The 20,808-nt window shown below is 45.8% G+C and overlaps 1 protein-coding gene across 7 annotated transcripts in view; it reads right to left on the minus strand.

The window, feature by feature from the left end:
• The window catches only part of HERC3 (HECT and RLD domain containing E3 ubiquitin protein ligase 3), a 56,174-nt gene extending 38,586 nt beyond the window's left edge, over positions 1-17,588 (minus strand). Inside the window, exons 1-3 of one of the 7 annotated variants that reach the window (XR_015258414.1) lie at positions 17,495-17,588; positions 14,217-14,286; positions 12,608-12,865 (exon numbers count right to left, since the gene is read on the minus strand). Coding sequence is in view for 6 of the 7 variants with exons in the window: in XM_086746541.1 (XP_086602667.1) it covers positions 12,608-12,833 (226 nt within the window). In the remaining variant the exon portion in view is untranslated. Of the gene's footprint in view, positions 1-12,607; positions 12,866-12,992; positions 13,013-14,216; positions 14,287-17,494 lie in introns of those variants that run through there. The other 6 variants (XM_086746541.1, XM_086746537.1, XM_086746538.1 and 3 more) reach the window with 6 other exon arrangements.
• Positions 17,589-20,808: the final 3,220 nt, after the last annotated feature.

The raw sequence follows: 20,808 nt of genomic DNA on the forward strand, positions 1-20,808 counted from the left end.
CAGGCTGTGGTTTGTCAGCAGTAACACCAGAGGAAGGCTCACAGGGAGAAAGCAAAGGCTGAAGGACAGTTTCAGGAACACACCTTTGTGACTGCAGACAGTCTCCAGCACGGCCAGGCGTAAGACATGCACAACACGTAGGCAGTTGGAACCACCCTGTCCAATACGAGCCCCACAATTTCGCCACTGCTACCTTTGTCCTCCTTGCCAAGCGCCTCGGAGAAGGCATTACATGCTTGTTGTGTCTTGCATTCAGACTACGTGAGGCTACTGTGTGCAAAGGTGTGGGGAACACTGTGCTCTGCACCTGCACAGCACAAGACTACAAGAGCAAACCCCATGAGGGGACCACCTGCCGGCTGTACAACAGCTACCCTTGCTTTCTGCCTGCTGTTCTCACCCATGTATGGCAGCCCACCTTATTCTCAAACTTCTCCTAGAGCGGGGCAAAAGCTTTGAGGTATGGAGCAAGCAAATGTTTACATCAGCGTCTAACCTTCTCTGACTTTCAACAACTCAAGTTTACTGTATCCATTGAGGATGCCGGGTTTTACAAGTCCAGCTCGCAAATCTTGAGGTGGTTCCTTTCACGAACAGCTGCTACGCTTTCAAAAGCAAGCGCAGCAGTACCAAGAGCAGCCTGATTAGAGACTGACAACAGCAGCACTGAAGCTGATAAGGCTCTGATAATTTGGTTACAAAGGAGGAAATGTTAACATAGAGTAGATTCACTGAACAAAAAAAGTGAGAGGAGGAAGACAGTAAAGGACAGAGGACAGACCAAAGCAGGCAACATTACTGGAAACACTGTTGGTCACAGGGGTGGGAACACTGTCCATAAGTCAAGGCTGACAAGCCCTAAGTAACAACAATTCTGCAGTCCTCTTTCATCCACAGACACTAATGATACTTATCAAGATGACTGCTTCCCTGCACAACATGTACAGTACTGCTTATTAACTCAGTTAGCACAGCTACTTACAGGCTTAAATCAGAGAGAGGTTGGTTATTAGCGCTGTCTTCACTTTATAAAACTGCCTGTGGTCATGTCAAGACAGGAACGTAAGAGCAAGTAGTGAGAGGCCCCCATGACACCCCAAGGTGTGACTTCACATATGCTTTGCCAGCTTCTCCCCCTCACAGCTGTGAAAGCAGACACCTACTCTGAGAAAGCAAACCCCTTCTTCAGACATAGCCATAAAAAGCCTTTTACTTCCCCACACTGCTGTTTTGGGGTTTTTTTTGTCTAGAGGGACACAACCTCTTTGAGCAGCATTCTGAGAAGCCACAGGCAAACTGGCGTAGGCATAGCCAGCCAGAGAAGGCTCTTGGAAAGAGCTGGAAAGGGCAGGCAGAGTAGGCTTCAGTCTGACAAGCAACAGCTGGTAGAGGGAAGAATCCACCTTTAGACCATGGAGATAAACAAGCAAAGACAGCTCTTGCTAAGAGGGAAGGCACCAAGACTTGTGAGAGAAACACAGGAAGAAATGTATGTTCAGGAAACCCAGAGAGTACCTGTTTTCCTCTTCAGGTTACTGCAGAGAGCTGTAAAGGTTGTCAGTTGGCCAGGCTTGCTGGCCACTGGCAGCACAGAAGCTGCAGCTGGGCCATGACTACTGAGAAACCTCCATGGTCCACCACTCACACCCCAGTAAGTGCCATGGCTCCAGGGCAGCAACTCCAGAGTGGGTAGGACACGCTAGACCTCGGGGTGACATGCTGATCATGGATGTCAGAGGTGGAAGGAGAAATTAGGGAGATGGGTGCGTAGATACTGGATTTGATGTGCTGGTACTACACAGTGCAAAGCCATATTTCTGCCTGAGAAATCCCAAGCAAAGCCGCAGCAATCTTGAGAGCTGTGACAAAGGTTGATGGCAGTAAGCAGGGGCAGCAGACCAGAGAAAAGGAAGAATAAGCCCTTCAATACAGTCCATCATAGCCACATGGAGGAGTTAACATAGTCCTGTGGCAACTACTGAGCCAACCTTATAAACACAAAGCAAAAGGCAACCAGCATAAAATTGACAGATCCGCTTGAAAACCAGCACTTTCACCTCCTAGCACTGCAAGGAAGAGAGATCCGTTCATTTCTTCCCTGCAGCGCTCCTGCAAACATAGCACTGTTGCCATCCCAGAAGCCTTAAAACAGGGAAGAGAGATCTGTTCATTTCTTCCCTGCAGTGCTCCTGCAAACATAGCAGTGTTGCCATCCCAGCAGCCTTAAAACAGCTCCTTCCGCCACATGTGTTGGCAAACCACAACGAATTTAAGGCTCAAAGACCCAGGAACATCTAAAGCCTGTCCTCAGGGCTCAGTCAGTTTCTTCAGGCAGCAAACGACTGGCCCAGGAGGTATGGTAAGAGTTTACTGTTATCCGTCTGCTGTGCTCGATCCTGCAGATCACCGCTGTACGAATGCCCTTCCACATCAGGTGATGTCTGAGCAGAGGGCTCAAAGTGAAGCATCTCCAAGTCCCTGCAAGACAGTGAGCATTGCTGTATACCATCCACACCACAAGCCAGCCACAAGGGCTTCATTCCACTTTTTGCCTCTGGACAAATGCCATTTTGCCATCTTTTCACATTATTTGAGCAGTTCTGCACAATAGGAAGCATTTAGCCTTCATATGGGCATTTTATATTTTCTTCTAAAAGGGAGGCTACATTTTCTAGGTAGCTGCACTTGGCAGTGTCTCACTTGTGGCAGCCCCAGGCTTTAACAAAGCAGCATGTGATTTTCAGAAGCACTTGGTGTGCTCCTCACTCTGTTCCCATTTATTTCAATCGTGCAGTGACCAGCATAGAGCCAGGACAAAGCCACACATTCTTGAGAAGCCACACCTGCACAGTGCAGACTCAGTACAGCACCCTTGCCCTTGCAGTGACATCAGGCTCACAAATACTGCTTGGAAATAGATTATTGCAAAGGAGCATGGTGACCGGGAAAGGGAAGCAATTAATGTAGTCCTATTAAACATTTACAAAAGTGTATTTATTAACTTTCTCTAGTGTAAGATTTGAAGGGCATTCTGAGAAAAGGAGATATGAGTATCTTTACATTCCTTTTTGGTGAGTTTATATATACAGGCAGCTGTTTAAAAGGCAGGTCAGGTGTTAGGAGCGTAAGCATTTCTTCACAGCTCTGCTGTAGGAACAGCTGTTTTCTGCTAGCAGCCTTAAGTGTCAAAAATATTTTATTTCTGCAAAGAAAAAGGTTTCACAAAGATCTCTGAAATAAATTATTCTTTCCAAAACAGCTTAAGAAGGAGCATCAGGCTGTTTAATGTTGCCCGAGTCAAACTTAGAATCACAGATGTAGTTATGCATCTTCTGGAAGATTCAATGTCTACAGACAACAGAGCAAACAACAGGGATACACCATGAGCCAGAATCAGTCTTTCCATATAATAGCTAGACACTGAAAAATAAGCCAATCTCTTTTCCATCAGAAAAGGGAACATTCATCCTGAAGACCCTACACACTCTTGTGAGCCTTCAAGATAATTCAGAACACTACATTCACCTTTACCAAATTCTCGTTTTGTTACCTCAAAACACACACCTGCATACTTTAATGCAAAGAAAACATAGGATATTAAAGCAAGGGGAAAAAAATCCTCCTTACTGAGTAAAAGCACCTAGGCTGCTTTATTGGGAGTGAGAATAAAAATTCTGGAGTTGGGAAGAGATTTCTTATTTCAGATGTCTATTAATAGAGCCCTACCTATACAAAAGTTGCCTAATAACCGCATATTATTATTTGTGGTTGTGTCACATAACACACCTTGAAGACAAGAATAATCAAATTCCAGCATCAACAGCCACCAAAATAGTGAAAACTCTCCTAGAAGCTGGGACTCTCAGCCCTACTTACACATTCAACTTAATGAGGTCATCACTTTGGTCCAGCATGGACAGCCATTCCAAGACCAGATAGGTTGGGGCATTCAGAAAACTTGTGTCTATCACTTCCAGCTTCTTTCCTGCCCTCTCCCTTTACCTCACCACACCCACAGCTACCCACCCATTTTATCCTGAGCCCATCTTTCAGTTTCAGCATGGTTGCAGGAGAGGGGACAGTCATGAGTGTCACACACCATACCAATGCCAGGGTTTCATGCTCCTTCCAAGTCAGGCAGGCAGATAGCCTTTATTTCTCGTGCACCTTCAGAAAGCCTCCGAGTAGAACACATCGTACAGGAATAACAAATATGACCAAGATAAATACAAGTTTAGGTTGATAAACTGCCCTACAAATCCACAATTAAAGGGCAAAAAGCTGGTCATTCCTACTGCAGCTCTGCCTTTTGAGACAAGAGACATTAAAATGGTCCCTCATGTCCTCAGTAAAATAGGCTGTACTGATTCTAAAAAAAAAAAAAAAAAAAACAACAGTATCTTGCTTCCCTGGGCTCAGTCTTGTTTTCACCCCTCAAAGTGAAATCAAGAAAGAAATCTGGTGGTTATAATAACATACATGTTTTCAGAGGCAGCACTTCAGAGTTACATCTGAGAACACATTACAGCCATTTCAGGATTGGACTATAAATTTCTCTACTGACAAGAAACCAGACTTCTACTAGTTTAGGCTCTCATAAAGAGTCCTATCTCTCCTCAGTTTAGGCTTTCCTTAATCCTAGAGTCTGAAAATATTGGTACAAGTCAGACAATGCAAATTTTAAAACAGCCCACTACAAATATCTTGCATATTCAGAGCCCTCAGCCAATCAATTCAATACATGCACATGCAAGGGATATATTGATATCTAAGAGAAAGCACTTCCTTTGGTTTTATTTCTCATTTGACCATATATATATTGTTTCTAAAATGAAGTAATTTTTAAATCCAGCTTTCTAATTTTGAAACTTAAATACATCCTAAAAACAACACAGCAGGACACAAGCAATCCGGGAGGTTCCTGGAATGTGTGGATGGTAACTTCCTCCTGCAAGTGACAGAGGAACCAACAAGGAGAGGTGCTATGCTGGACCTTGTTCTCACCAACAAGGAGGGAAATGTGGAGCTCAAGGGCAGCCTTGGCTGCAGTGACCATGAAATGGTGAGTTCAAAAACCTTACGGCAGCAAGAAGGGTGTGCAGCTAGCTCTCTACCCTGGACTTTAGGAGAGCAGACTTTGGCCTCTTCGGGGATCTGCTGGGCAAAGTACCCTGAAGGGAAGAGGGGCCCAGGAAAGTTGGTTAATAGTCAAGGAGCACCTCCTCCAAGCTCAGGAGCAATGCATCCCAAAGAGGAAGTCGGGCAAAAACATCAGGAGGCTTGCATGGATGAACAAGGAGCTCCTGGACCAACTGAAAAACAAAAAGGAACCCTACAGAGGGTGGAAGCAAGGACAGTTAGCCTGGGAGGAATACAAAGAGATTGTTCAAGCAGCCAGGGATCAGGTAAGGAAGGCTAAAACCCCTGACAGAATTAAGTCTGGCCAGGACATCAAGGGCATCAAGAAAAGCTTCTATAGGTACATCAGGGATAAAACAAAAACCAGAGAGAATGTAGGCCCTCTCCAGGAGTAAACAGGAGACTGGTTACTCAGGACATGGAGAAGGCTGAGGTACTCAGTGACTTTTTTTGCCTCAGTCTTCACTGATAAGGGCTCTAGCCACATCACCTAAGTTTGAAAATAAGGAGGTGTCTGGTGACAGCCAACATGGCTTCACTAAGGGCAGATCATGGCCGACCAATTTGGTGGCCTTCTATGACAGCATTACAGCATTGGTGGACAAGGGACGACCAACTGGCGTCACACATCTGGATTTGTCAAAGCATCTGACACCATCCCGCACAACATCCTTGTCTCTAAACTGGAGACACATGGATTTGATGGATGGACCACTCGGTGGAAAAGGAACTGGCTGGATGGCCGCATTCAGAGAGTGGTGGTCAACGGCTCAGCGTGCAAATAGAGACCAGTGATGAGTGGTGTTCCGCAGGTGCTGGTTTTGGGACCAGCCCCGTTTAACATCTTTGTCAGCAACAGGGACAGTGGGATAGAGTGCACCCTCAGCAAGTTTGCCAATGACACCAAGCTGTGTGGTGTGGTCAACATGCTGGAAGGGAGGCAGGCTATCCAGAGGGACCTTGACAGGCTGGAGAGGTGGGCCCGTGCCAACCTCATGAAGTTTAACCAGGCCAAGTGCAAGGTCCTGCACATAGGTTGGGGCAATCCCAAGCACAAATACAGGCTGGGCGATGAATGGATTGAGAGCAGCCCTGAGGAGAAGGACTTGGGGGTATTGGTGGATGAGAAGCTCAACATGAGCCGGCAATGCGCCCTTGCGGCCTAGAAAGCCAACTGTATCCTGGGCTGCATCAAAAGCAGCGTGGCCAGCACGCTGAAGGAGGTGATTCTGCCCCTCTATTCTGCTCTCGTGAGACCCCACCTGCAGTACTGCATCCAGCTCTGGAGCTCCCAACATAAGAAAGACATGGATCCGTTGGAGCAAGTCCTGAGGAAGGCTACAAAGATGATGAGAGGGCTGGAGCAGCTCTCCTATGAGGACAGGCTGAGAGAGCAGGGGCTGTTCAGCCTAGAGAAGAGGAGGCTCCAGGGAGACCTTACAGTGGCCTTCCAGTACCTAAAGGGGGCTTATAAGAAAGATGGGGAGAAACTCTTTAGCAGGGCTTGTCGTCATAGGACAAGAGGTAATGGTTTTAAAACAGAAGGAGGCAGATTCAGACTTCATACAAGGAAACAATTTTTTACAGTGAGGGTGGTGCAACACTGGAACAAGTTTCCCAGAGAGCTGGTGGATGCCCCATCCCTGGAGACGTTCAAGGCTAGGTTGGAGGGGGCTCTGACCAACCTGATCTGGTTGGAGATGTCCCTGCCTCTTGCAGTGGGGCTGGACTAAATGACCTTTAAAGATCCCTTCCAACCCAAACTATTCTGTGATTCTGAAGCCCAAATTGCACCAATTCAGCTAAGATGGACACATCATAATGCAAGCCCACGTTGCTGATGTTGCTGCAGTCATTAGTGAAGGCCTAACAACCTCAAATAGCTTGGTCAGATCCCGTGAACAATCAAAGGAGGGAAAAGAATGAGCACAAATTAACATGTCTGCAAAGAGTGGCCAGTTTAATAACCTGACTCTTTTTACAAATAACATTTACAATAGGTGCTGAAACATAAGTTGTGTCCTAATCCTTCCTTTATTATTGTTCCAGTTTAAAGTCAGCTGCTGCAGGTCAGCACCAAAGGTCTGACTCTGCAAGGGCCTCTCTGCCTCAGATGGCTCCTTCCCTCCCCATAGATCCCTCAGTATGCTCGTTTCCAGGCACGTCCTCCCAGGCTTGGCAGGACCAATGCCTACATGCAGGTCTGCCATGCCTCTGCTTCAACTTTAACAACACGTGGCTCTGCTTTGGGGCATAGAGAAAATGTGGTGAATGTGAGGCAGGACTCTCTCAGATCACAGAGCTTGGGAAGTGTTGCAATAGCTGCATGCTGAGCCTCAGGTCCATGCCCAAATGGGTACAAAAAGGCTGCTGAGTGGAACCTCCTGAATTTACTGGTGTTTAAGCTCTTTTGTGCTTGTTTCACTCCTCGTGCAAAGAGAAGGCAGGGGGAACTAGCTCTTCTCCTGCCACTGTCATCCCGTCTGGGAGCACCTCTCAGCCTTACCTATTCAATGCAGCCGCTGTGCCTCCTCATCTATAACCTGCTCGCTTCCACGGCTGCTTCCAACAAACACAAACTCTACCACCTCTCCTCGTCCTGAGCAACCAAAGCCTCCTAGCTGACTTCTCACCCACCAGGAAGAGGCTAGGAGAGGAACATCCATACAGGCTGTCCTTCCAAGCAGTTCATGTATCTGAATTCTCAGCTGTTACAGGGTTCATGATTAACAGCCATGCCACAGTGAGCACCAAGGTCTCTGGTCACTGTAACCCTGTGCTGAAGTTCAGGACAAGTAGATTTATGTCTGACAAGAAAGGACACCAAGTTCAGAGAAATCCAGGGGATCTGGACCATGTAGTGGGTTTTTTTTTTTTTAGTTTGGTGCAGGTTTGTTTTCCCCCTGCTTTTTCGAAAGAGTTTGAACATAATGATGATATTTCTAGCCCTTCAGCTATGAGCAGATAGATTCTGCAATGCACAAAGAAGCAATGCTACCCTGCACATTTGCATCCAGACAGGAAATTTGGTAGAAAAGCATGGTTTTGTCTGCTGTATGTTATCAGAGGAAAAGCTTGAGGAAAATTTGGCACCATTTTCCTGTAACTCTCTTGAGACACTAATTACCAAAGCCCAGGTTTTCTCCCTAGCAGAAGTCAAATGGAATCCAAATGACTTGCAGAGAACAAATCTCTACACCAGAAAAAAAGTTCCACATCTCAGACTCAAGCATGTTTCTAAAGCTTTAAAAATGTTTAAGAACCAGCTAGTTATTTCACACTCCCAAAAGCCCAAATCCCAAAAGAACCTTTACCTTAGGTAGCTGGGCTTGTCTTTTGTTCCCCACCATATGCATGCACATTCAGATAAAACACACTCATCTAAGAATCATCAGAGGGAGTCAAGACATATCAGATCCAAAGAAAATAAACCCAAGTGAAATTATGGAGCTGAAGCAGTGGAAATTTAGATATAGCTATGAAGAATAAGTTTCTTGTTTCCTAAAACTATTGCAGTACAAAATTATTACTTCCCACTAGAGACATATTGTATATGTTAACACCTGATGATGGTCAGGAAATTAGTGCAAACTCCAGTCTGAGTTTGCACAACAGTTAGCTCAATACTTCACAACTAAGATGGCCAAGTTGCTTCTCCTAAGGGATTGTCAGAGACTCTGGGACTTCAAGTGCGTAACAACACAAGTAAAAATTAGGGCAGGTCAGACAAGCTTTATTAACTATGGTCATAGTGAGAGAACACTGGGACAGTGTCTCCCGCTCTGCATCCTTGCCAAGTAATTGCAGAGACACAAACTATAGACTGTTTCATGGGAAAAGAAAAAAAAGAAAAAAAAAAAAACAACAAAAAGAAAAAAAAAACAAAACAAAGAGCTGAGGAAAACCAGTCATCTAGCCAAGTACAAAGCCAAGTATCCATTCCTGGGAGGGATGGACTCTTCAAGTAGTTTGCTGACCACTGCAATTCAATGGAGGAATGAAACAGTAAATAGCATGGTGATGTGGGGCGATAGCTCTTGTTGGAGCTCACAGGAGAGGAGTGGCATACCCGATACCACCCTAGCTCTGAAGTGGGGAGTTGGAAACCATCACAGGCTGTTAGCTTTTAGTCGAAACGAACATTCTTTTAGTTAGGATAAATTTCTTCGGCATCTTTAATATTACCACCACAATGTAAAATCCCAGGAAAGGGCACTTTCAGAAAAATAAACCTTTGTTGACTTACGCTCAGTCAGTGACACGTACTACCCTAGTAATTTCTGTTCCCTGTAGCGGAGAGGCACAAGAGTCACTTCACCAGTTGCTATCCTGTCTCTGCGTTATATCCACAAAGTTCAGCTGATGTGACAGTAAACATAAGTTTTCAATTTATAAAGTTTCTCTTATTTCAAAAGGTGCCCTCTAAAGAACTCCTCTAAGAGGAATTACTGAAACACACTTCTATGCCACTGTGAAGTTTTTGTGAGTAGCATGAATGAGAAGCAAAACTGAATCCTCCTACTACAGATATGTGTAAATGGGCAGCAGAACAAGAGAAAAAAAAAATATTTGGAATATGTAGTAAGGGAAGAAAGGGAGGCAAAGTCTTCAAAAGCACTCTGCAAATACAACAACTCTTCTCTCACTGGAGGGAGTGGGAGCCTTTCAAGGAGAACAGGGTTAGATCCTCGTTCAGTGCATTGCAAAGTCCCAGAGTTTTATTCGCAAACAAACATCATCCTGGGAAATGACCATCTCTGGTTAAATAACATGTTCTGAAAACACTAACTGACGTTTTTAGCACACCGGTAGCATAAGCCACACGTACACACATACAAAAAATGTGAGAGACAGAAGGGAGTTTCCTCTTACAAGCACAGACCTGGGCAGGAAGGAGATCACTCCACTCCTCTGAAGTCATCCAGCCTTCAAAAGGTTCAAGACTCCCTGCATATTTTCACATCCCGATGCTACTCTCATACAGACCTAAGCCACTCCACAGGCCATGGTAGGCATTTCTGAAGCCCAGAGGGAACTCTCTAGGGGCTGCCTGGAGGTGACAGTCAGCCTTGTGTCACAACATCCCCCAGCCAGAGACACGGCTCACTCCCAGAGCTGGGTAGAGGTCTGCCCTTACAGGCTATGCAGAATCAAACTACAAGGCAGTAAAACCCAGAGGCCTCAGCCCACATTGCCCTGCCCACAGAGGCTGGAGAGATGCAGCTGCAAGACTCCCAGTGCCAGGCATTTCTCCCATTCTCTACCTCAGACCCCTCCTGACAGTCTTCTGTCATCTTAATCTTCAACAGCTCAAGACCCTACCCCCCACACATACATCTTCATTTCCATCATACATGGCTTCATTCATAGGTCTACAACTCATGGAGAAAGAGAAAGATGATCTTTGACGTGCCATACAGAAGGTGTAAGGTCATCTTTATGCCATGCAGGGGAGCCAGGGGTAAAAGAGGAGAGCTTGACTCTTCTTGTTCCTATTTGCAAAGGAGAACAAAGAAATTCAGTTTCTACTGCTGCAAGCCAAAGTAGATCCACACAAAGAAGTGTGTGGGATGGGACACTCTCCCAGTTTACTGCTGTTAGCATAAAGACTGCTGTGGCTATTTTCACCATGAACTAAAAAGGGAAGCTGTTCCTTACTTTACAGCACATCACTCCCACCTGCCCTAGGTAGCAGAAACTCCATTGCAGGCACAGTTGGTAGTGCTGTGTCAGCAGAAAAACACAGTTTCTCAAGGATGGTCACAGGCTCTTCAGAGAGCAGCACTGAAGAACCTTTTTCAGGATAAATGAAACATGCAGGATAACTGGAAGTCGGTGTCACATTTTAGTGATAGTCCCTTAATTTAAGGGGTAGAAGAAGGGCACTTAGGATCAAACCCAAAGAACTTATTTCTATTTCTCAATCTCAGACTGAGCCTCTCCTACAGCCCTAGCTGAAGGGAGAGTTACTTAGTTGCTAGAGGTCTATACTTCAGCATTCAGGATTCATGAGATCCATTTCCAGCTCTGATCTTCTACTCACTATGAAGCTTCCATTTTCATTACCACCTTATGCTTGCTGTTTCATGGGTAAAGATCAAGGTATCCCAAAGATGTTTCTCAGAGTACACATCTTTACAGCGCTTAAAACAGTACTGAATTTCTGGAGCCTCTACACTAAAGTCATGCAGCTTGTTAGGGGATCTGCAGGACAAAGTATCCTCATCAAATCAGGTGGAATATTCACTAGGCTTAGCATCCTTTTACTATGCATCTCATTTATTCCAGGGCCTAAGTTTACCAGTCCTCAGAAGATGAAGAGAGGTTGTGCACAGAGAGGACTTAAGGAGTACTTCAGTACTCCCAACTTCTTTTAGTAATTGTCTGGAAATAACTTAGGAAAAGCAAGAGATGCCAGATTCAAGGTCAACTCCTCTAATCCCACATCACAGACATCCAGCATTCCCCATCTATCACCTCATGCTTGAGAAAAAGACACAAAAGACGCACTGACAGAAAAAAAAAGAAGTAGTGGAATCAGTCAGGTCAGACTTGTACATAATATATGGGAAACTGGGGGTATTTTGTACACACCTCATATGTCATGCAATAATAAGGGACACCACAGAAACCCCAAGTCCTTCCTAATTACCCATGAAGGGATTTCTATTATGTTATGGAAACAGAAATACCTGTATCTTTACCACATGCTAAAACCAGGAAGTTAATAGAAAGTTAACTGGAACATTCAAAGAAAGTCCCTAAGAAAGGCTTCAAGGTTTCTCAGAATAACAATATGCAATTAAACCACTCCTTCACCTTGGGAGAGGTGTTACCTGCTTGTGGTGTTACACACACAGGTTCTGCCTGCTGGAACACAATGAAGAAAATGGAATGTGAGTCTGGGGAACACAAGGCTACAATCACCTTCTAGATTAAGAAAACATGAAGGGGAGAAGGCACAAGTCATCAAGGTATTTCCAAGAAGGAAAACAAAATTTATAAAATCTCTTGGCCAAAACTAAGTTTGTTCTCCACTATACTCAACATAGATCTATTCTCTATGTAAGTGACAAAGTTCCAACAGTAACTGAACAAGTAGGCACTGAACAAGTATGATGAAGTGCAATTGGAAAGACAAACCAGAAGACGCTTGTGACTCATGGCTCTCTCTTCCTTTTATAAAAAGGCAACATAATGCCAAATAACAAGGTCTGCCCTGAGACCATCTGTGCATGCCTCTGTTTTGATGCATTTCTCAAACTAAGCAGACCTGTCTCCTCACCCATGCTGCTCAGCTTTAGTTTTCCAGACCCAGCAAATACTATTCAGCATCATTAGTGTGTTATTACACATGATCTTCAGCTATGTCAGCTGCTCCAGAGCAATCAAAATAAAGCAGCCTCCATAACCTTCTCAGCCCACCAGCTTCAAGACAGTTTGAAGTGCATGTAAAAAGCAGACTTACCTGGCTTGCTTCCTTCACAGTCATGCCCCAGTTGGCCTTTGGTGTTCAAGCCACAGGTATACACTTCCCCATCTTCCAACAGGAACACAGAGTGGTTTCCTCCACATGCCACCTCCTTCACACTTCTGTCATGAATGAATCCATACACCTGCGGTTCAGGAATGATGACCTGGAGGTTGCTACCTATCCCAGGTTGTCCAAAAGATGAGTATCCCCAGCATAGCATTTTCTCTCTTTTCAGCAAGTCATGTATCCTTCCTGCGCAAGAGAAACGGAGGGGAGTGTGAATGAAGCAAGTACTCAACAAGTGATCCCACAGAGATAAGCTGCTCAGAGCAGGAGGTGGAAACAACCGAAAAAGGCATTTCCTGAATGACTGTCAGACCTGGTGACTGCCAGTAAAAAGGGATTTCCACCGTCACACAGACAAACAAGGAGGAATCAAGGCAGCTCAGAGCTCAGGTACAGAGTCAGCACTTTCATGCCTTGGCCATCTCCATCTGTAAGGGGGTAGAAGTGTTCTGAAACCGAGCAGATCTGAGCTTTTATTTCTGCAAAACCACTCTGCTTGAAAATCAAAATCAACCTACTCCAAACCAATTGTAATGCCTTTTAGACTAATGGGTCCAAACCTGAACTTTCAGAGAAACAGTGTCACATTTGGGGCCATGGCTTAAGGAAAACTTTAAAAATTATCTCAGTGGTGGTCAAACTAATACTGAACAGACAGCCATAGGTATTTGTAGTGTAATACAGTTCCACATTGGCCATTATTTCTGATAAATACAGATTAAGAAGTATTTTATTTCACTGAACGCATTCTTGTAGCCCAAATATGTGCATGTACACATGCACACATCCCAAAACCACAGCAAGAATTTCCCCAAGAAACAGCAGTTCACATGGATGAGCACACTGATAGCTTGGCCCCAGCAGCAACGGACGGATAACACTGACGCAACCTGCTAGCAGTCAGGTGTTACCTTCCATGCTGCACTCAGTGAGTCAGGGATTTCAGAGAGCAGGATAACGTGGGAAGGGAAAAAACACAGCGATATAAAAGGACCAAGGAATTACTCAGCCTGATTTTTATAACAACAATAGGAAGCTAATGCATAAAAGCTTGGGGGAGGGAAACAGCTCTCATTCCAGAAGCACCATGTGAAAGATTTTATTAACACTCCCTTGTCACTCCTAATCTCAATAGGTTTGAGTTATTTGTTAAACACGCTATACAAATAAGATATTGAGAAATCCTCTGCTTGAACTAGAAACCAATTAAAGCTTTTGTTGTGAAGGGAAGAGGAAAGAACAGAAGAAAATTAAAGATCCAAGACATCAAGTCCTATGAGTCACCATGCCAACTTCTAAGCTAAGGCAATTTACAGCAGCAGCATTTACTATCTTACTACAGGATTGAAAAGCAAAAACATAACCCTCGAAGCACAAAAGATTCCTCAAGGAAATGAGATTCCTTCTGCCACTCTAAGCAGATAGGAAACACACGCATTTGGTTTGTTTCCAAAGCCTGGTGCTAATCCAAGCTCTAGGTATTAGCAATAAAGCCTTTCCTAATCTAAGCCCTCAGCAACCAGCGTTCATCTCTTACCCTGCTATCCTTGCCTGCCAGCTGTGGTCACGCAGTCAGGTGTGGTCGCTTCGACCGAGGCAGGCCTGAGCTGGATGGGGGACGGAGAGGACTGGATTTTCCAGTTGCAGTTCATCCATCGTGCAATTTCCTACCACAGACTGTTTACTAGGATCTCATTAGGCGCTTTAAAGCATGCTATGAATCTCATTTATCTCTAACAACTCTTGCTCCTATATAGTTGTAACTCAATCCATTCACATCCACACATCTGCTTATCACTGGCCAGCTCCAAAGCACCCAGAGGAAAGAGCAGGTCACAAGGCTCTGTCCAGTTGTTAAACTGGTTGTTGTACACATTCTATACCTGGTTGCCCTCAGCACAAAAGCCTGATGGAAGATATCTTCTATGCTGGCTATAGTATTTCCTATGCTAAGAATAGGAATGCCATGGGACACAGTAAAATGGAAGTGCATGCACGTGCTTCAAATGACACAACTGCTATATTTACAGTGAACTTCATGTTCTGTCTCAAAAAAAAAAAAAAAAAAAAGGTGGCAACACCAAGGCCGGGAATAATTTCAGAATCTGTGACTGCCATTTCTCTCAGCCTGGGGAATTACCTCGTTACAAAGTTATAAGCAGCACAATAGCAGCAAACCTGAAGATCCAAATTCCAGATTCCGTGATAATGTAAGTGGATGTTGCCTCTGAGCTGAAAAGATTTCTCCACTGATTTCAGTTCGGCCTGAACTACAATGACATTGTACAACATGAGCTAAATATTAACTTGGGATATCTTTCTAAAAGAGTTCCTGAACAGCCTGCTCCCCAAGGACTACAATCATCTTTCCTAGTGCTAATTTAATTTAAAATGCCAAGAATACTTGAATTACTTTCCCTGTGTTCATATTCCACACAAAAAGTTGCTGGCATGGGCAGGAGTATGCAACATTATTGGTAAGAGATAGTTTTTTCCTCCAGGTAGGTCACTATTTAAAACAGGAAGAGTTCAAACTCCCAGTCATCCATATACACAAGAGGGTGATATTTCAGAGGAGTTCAACCCTCAATCATGCTAATGGACAGACTGTCTGAAACACTCTGAAGTTTAACAATCCCTACCACAGACGATGAGGCAGGCCAAACCCTTCAGAAAATCTAGTCTTAACTAGATTATTGGTTAGGTTTTTTTTTTTAAAAAAAAAAAAAGTATCTCCCTTGAATCCCACTCCCCATCCTCCAAACATTTTACTGATAAATGCCTGTGCAGCCCTATTCCAAGGGGACAGAGCAGCACTTTCCACTCAAGAGTGAAAACCAACTTAGCCACTTTACATTTGAGTGTACAGGCACAGATAAATATTTTCCAATGGCCTGCTGAATCACATTTTTAATTTACTTATTTTGAAGACATAGAACATTTTTAAAACCACAACTGTTTTAATGTTTTTCTTCCCTCAGAAAAGCTGCTGCAAGTCTGAATACATCATGTGTTCAAGTGGGAGCTGTGTCCTGAAACACAACAAGGCTTCAAATGACAATTTCGTGCTCTGTTTCCAATCCAATTAAGGCAGTTACTCTTTTTTTTACATTAGCAGAGGAAAAAAAAAACCACGCACATTACACTGCAAACTACCTCTACAAGCTGCAAACCCTCCTTATACTAAACAATATAAAAAGTTTCTAGTGCAGGCAGACACTAACACAGACATACGTCTGCACATACACACACATATATGTAAAATATAGATAAGGTTTATACCCACTTATCTGAAATTTTAAAAGTGACTAATTATTCATAGCACTTAGCTCGATATGCCTTAAAAAAAAAGTTGAATCTTTCTCTTCATAGAGAAAGATCAACTTTTTAAAAAAATGCATCAGTTAAGGCACTAAAGTTGCCAGTCCCTTTTAAAAACTGTACTGGAAAAAGCACAATGGCTGCAGCACTCAACTACATCACCTATTCCTTCTTCACAGCCAGCTTGGTGTTCACATTTTAGAGAAAAAAAAAAAACAAACAGATGCAATGCAGCAAAGCTGGTCATTTGCAGGGACTCCCCATACATAACAAAAGAAAAAAAGGGGGGCGATGGGGACAGGAGGAAATTATAATCAAACATCCTCAAACACTGACATTCCAGGAATAATCCACCATCAAAGCAGTGAAGGATGTACACAGCACAGCTAGGGATAGGAAAATCTCACACTAAGGGGAATATTTTGAGGAAGTCTACTATGGGTGGAAGATCCACCCTCTGCTATCAGGCGGCTCAGCTGACATATTAAGTGATGGTAATAAAACAACCCTAGTAGTTTGTTAAAATAATAATGCTGCATGCAAGATCATGACAGGATGTGTTTTACTTTGCCTTTTTAAAAAATGTTCTTTCTTTTTAATGGCTATCATGACATATACAGTCTCTTCACACGATTGGACAAATATATTCTAAAGCCATAGCCGCGACCGCAACCACACTGTTTCTGGGAAAGTTAGTTAAGTAAATATTGTGCTTGCAACAAGCAACACTCAAGGCTGGATGCTCTCTAAACAAAGAGATCTCCCAACTTGGCAGGGCATGAATAAACAAGCTTTTTCCTCCCCTGGTGTTTGTGAGATTTCAGCTAGCAAATGCGCTCCTTTTATCAGCATTGCCCAGTAATGAGAGAATTTATTACTTCTTTCTGCCACTAAGCCTCCAAGCCCACATTCTTCTTCCTTTTGCCTTTTACTCCAACCCAGTGTCCAGTGTAGACTAGGCTATAATAGAGCAAGAGAATGCAAGGTGTAACAGCAAATGAGTTAAAGCAGAAATAGAGTATTCCCGCTGCATAACCACAGGCCCTCAACTAGAGGTGTCCCCACAGAAAACATTTAGGAACAGATAAAGGCAACCACACAAGACCCACATAACACCACCGCCCTGCAGTCCCAGGCAGGGACTTCATCCCAGCCAGGGCCGCAAGCTTCTTCGCTCACCGCTACTGCTTCCCACACCCAGACCAGCCTTTCCAGCGAGCCCACGTTCCGCGCCCCCCCAGCACTCCACGGCAGCTGGCCGCCGCCCACCAGCTCCGGCCGCAGCCTCGCCGCCACCCCCGGCTTCCCCGCACCGGCCCGCGCAGGCCCCGGGCGTCCTGCGGCGAGCAAGGGGGAAGGGAGGCCACTCGCCGGGCCCGGGCCCACCCTGGTGGGGCTCTGCCCACGCCGAGCAGGGGGACCCGGAGCGAGCAGCTGCCGCTGCCACCGGCCCCGCACCCCCCACCCACCGGTTCCTCGCCCCCCGCCGCTCACCTACCGCCGGCCCCGCCGCTGCCGCCACGGCAACGAGGAAGTCCGGCCCCCTGACGCCACCGCCTCCGGCGGGAGTGACGGCGCGGGGCGGCCAATGGGAAGTGCGGGGCCGGCCCGGGAGCACAAATCGACGGCGCGGGGCGGGGCGGGGCGCTCTGTCAGCCGGTCGCTGTTCGCGGGCCAGGCCCAGCTCCCGGTGCGGCGGCAGCAGCGGCGAGGAGGGAGCCGGCCGGCCCTCCGGGGCCTCTGGCAGTGACCGCGGCCCGCTTCGTGGGGCGGGGGCGGGGGCGGGGGCGGGGGCGGGGGTGGGGGTGGGGGGACGCTGTGTTGCCGTTTCTGCCCGGTCCCACGGGAGGATTCCGGGAATCTCCGTCCCCCGAAGGCAGGGCGCTGCTTGGGGCCGGAGCTCCTTGCCGTCCCGCCACGGGAGCTCGGGCTGCCGCCGAAGAGCCAGCGCTGTGGGTAACGCAGCTCGGGCCGCACACCGCGGCCAAGGGCGGTGACCGCAGCCCGGATTTGGTTGCCTGACAGGCTGAGCTGGTCAGCCGCTGCCCTAAAGACGGCAGAAATCGAGGGGCGGAGTTAAGCGTATGCAAATTTTCTAGAATTTAAGCTATTCTAAACGCAGGTCTCAAGGGAAAGGCGGCTTTTCGCTGTTTAAAATTACTCTCTTGGTTTTGTTAAGCATGAAGTATCACTTGTTAATAACAATAGCCAGTTCCTTTCCCCTCCCCCTTTCCCCCCGCCTTGCGTTTCACAGGGCCTCTAGGCACCTGGCAGGCTGGTTTATTTAGGAACTCGCACATCTTATACAAAGTTTCAACCTTAGGAAAATATTTGTGATCAAAGTATAAGTCTCTGATGGGGGAAAAGAGGAGGGGGGGAAAAAAAAAAAAAGAGGCCAATGAACAAGCAATTATATAACTCCCAAGTACTCATTTTTCCGATTTTAATGCCAGCCATTAGAAAATACCGCTCACGAGAGCAAAGTGCAGGCTGGATCCCGCTCGGGCCATCAAAACGACAGTCAATATTTAAGCGACCCGCACCGAGGCACTTGCAAAGGCTCGGGGTGGGGGGAAGAGGTCCCTGAAGCAGGTCCAGCGCCCACAGTACTCGCCTCCCTTACGCTACGTCTCTGGCAGTTTGCAGTGTTTGCAGACTTAGCGTGCAACGTATCACGTAGCAGATAAAAAATTCACCCGTATTTGCATGGACCATGCATGTTTAGCATAAAAAGAGCTGCTCCCTTGTGTAAAATTACACCTGCGACGTCACAGCTTTTACTTAGCCAGTGTTAACAAGCAGCTTCTAGAATAACTAAAAGCATAGAGGAAAAAATATCTCCTTTGTTTGTTTTTGTTTTTCTTTTGTTTATTTCATCATCTGGACACCTTTGCAAAATAGTCAGCGTTTCCCTTTACACTCGATTTCCTCTGTTTGTTTCTGATTGAGTAATCAAGGAAGAGCATGTACACAGAAAAAAAAAAAAGTAAGTGAGGGAGCAAAGCCTGCAATTTGTTGGAGGGAGCCAGGAGTCTCTCACTTAAACCAATTTCTAACTGGCTACATTTCAGCTTCGTGGAGAAGTTTCAAGGCTGCTCCTTCATAAATGGATAAAACTTTAAACAGATACCAAAGTAAACCTTTTGTGTGCGGGTCCCTGCACTCCGCTGTGCACAGCTCCCTCTGGAGGCTGCTACCTCTGCTGATTTTTTTCCTAAGAGCCCAGACTTCATCGCACCATGGGTCTTCCTCACCTTGGGGGTGCCCAGGCTGGATCAAGCTGGAATCCACATCCTCCTACTGGCTAAGGGCTGCCCTAGGTTGGACCTCCTCCAGAAGAACGTGTAGCTCACCATTTCCTTGATGACCTAGGTCATCCAGAGATCAGATCTGAAGATACCCAGAGATGCTAAAATCTGCAGCTCATCCCAATTTCCAAAGCACCTCTCTTCTCTCCCAAGCAGCTGAGCAGCAGTCCATTGTCAAGGACCACATGGGCAAGCAGGTGGTGAGGTCTCTTGAATGTTGCAGCAATACAAGTTGTTGTTTACTGGAGTTATCTCCACAGAGGAAGACAAGGTGTCAGCTTTCCCCTGCCCCATGAGCCCTCCCAGTAGGTGCTTTCTGCTGGAGTCCTTCGCTAGGCGCTGCTGGTAGCCTTCTGCTCCAATGGGCCATAGCACAGACCTTTCATGGGGGCTGTGCAGAGGTAGCAATGCTTTGTGACTAGTCAGGCCTTCCTGTTGTCAGAGCTTTTCACCAGTCCTTCGACCTGAGGAGAGGAGGACAGCTAGCCACAGAGCACGCCACAGCAGGGAAACTGCCCACATGGGCCACAGGTCTATGCCTCAGGCATCTGGGCCAGAAAGCTGTTGTGAGTAGGAAAAAATTCTTCTGTGTGGCCACTGATATCTCTGTGTTGCTCTGGAAGCAATGAACTTACTTGTGTTTTTTTCCTTTTTTGGCTCTTCCCATGTTAGGGAAGAGCTTTTCAGAGGGGCTCAGCTGGGATTAGCCAGCCAGGGCGAGGTCCCGCTCCCTCCCACGGAAGCTATATTTCTGTGTGGTGTCCTCTGCAGCAAATCCAGCACAAAGTTCACCTCGAACACACTTCACGAGGCTACCTCCTTCATTTCTCATGGCTTACAAGCTCCCGGCGTGTCCTGGTCACCCCAGATCCACCCTGGTTACATCAGCTGCTCTGCCAGGCTCTTGTGCGTCTCTACAGATGACGTTCTGATCAGACCAGTGGTCTAAAAATATTCCTGCCGCAGGTTCAATATATTTTTGCTGCCTGTGTGAAGCCTTTTAAACTCATAGCTGAGTGTGAGATTCACTCATGTTGCATTCCTCTGCATATCTTACAATGAGCACTGCTTGAGAAAAGGTAGACACAGCTTGGTGCTCAAATTCATTCCAGAAAATGACAGGGGAGGGCTCTACTGTGCTCCCTTTGAAGGTCATTTTTTTTTTTTTAATAAAAGCAGGGCTTATTTGAGGACAAATTAAAAATAGCCTTGAAAGTTACTCTGGGCTTTAATCTCCCATGTGATGAAGCATCATACGTGATGAGAAGGAAATTCCTTCAGGCTCTAAATAAACCTATTATAATTTAATCTCTAATGGGTTATTTTAAAATACAAACAGAATACATCTTTTGTGCACTTGCAAAGCAATGAAGATCACTCTATTTCCCAGCCCTAACAGAGGCTTAGGAAAACATGAACAAGGAAACAAGCAGCCAGGAGCAGGCTGGTGAAGAGCAGCAGGCTAAGCTGCCGTGACAGACAGCTGTGATGGTGTGGCAG

This window comes from Chlamydotis macqueenii, chromosome 4, assembly GCF_036417535.1.
Source record: "Chlamydotis macqueenii isolate bChlMac1 chromosome 4, bChlMac1.mat, whole genome shotgun sequence".
NCBI classification, from domain to species: Eukaryota; Metazoa; Chordata; class Aves; order Otidiformes; family Otididae; genus Chlamydotis; species Chlamydotis macqueenii.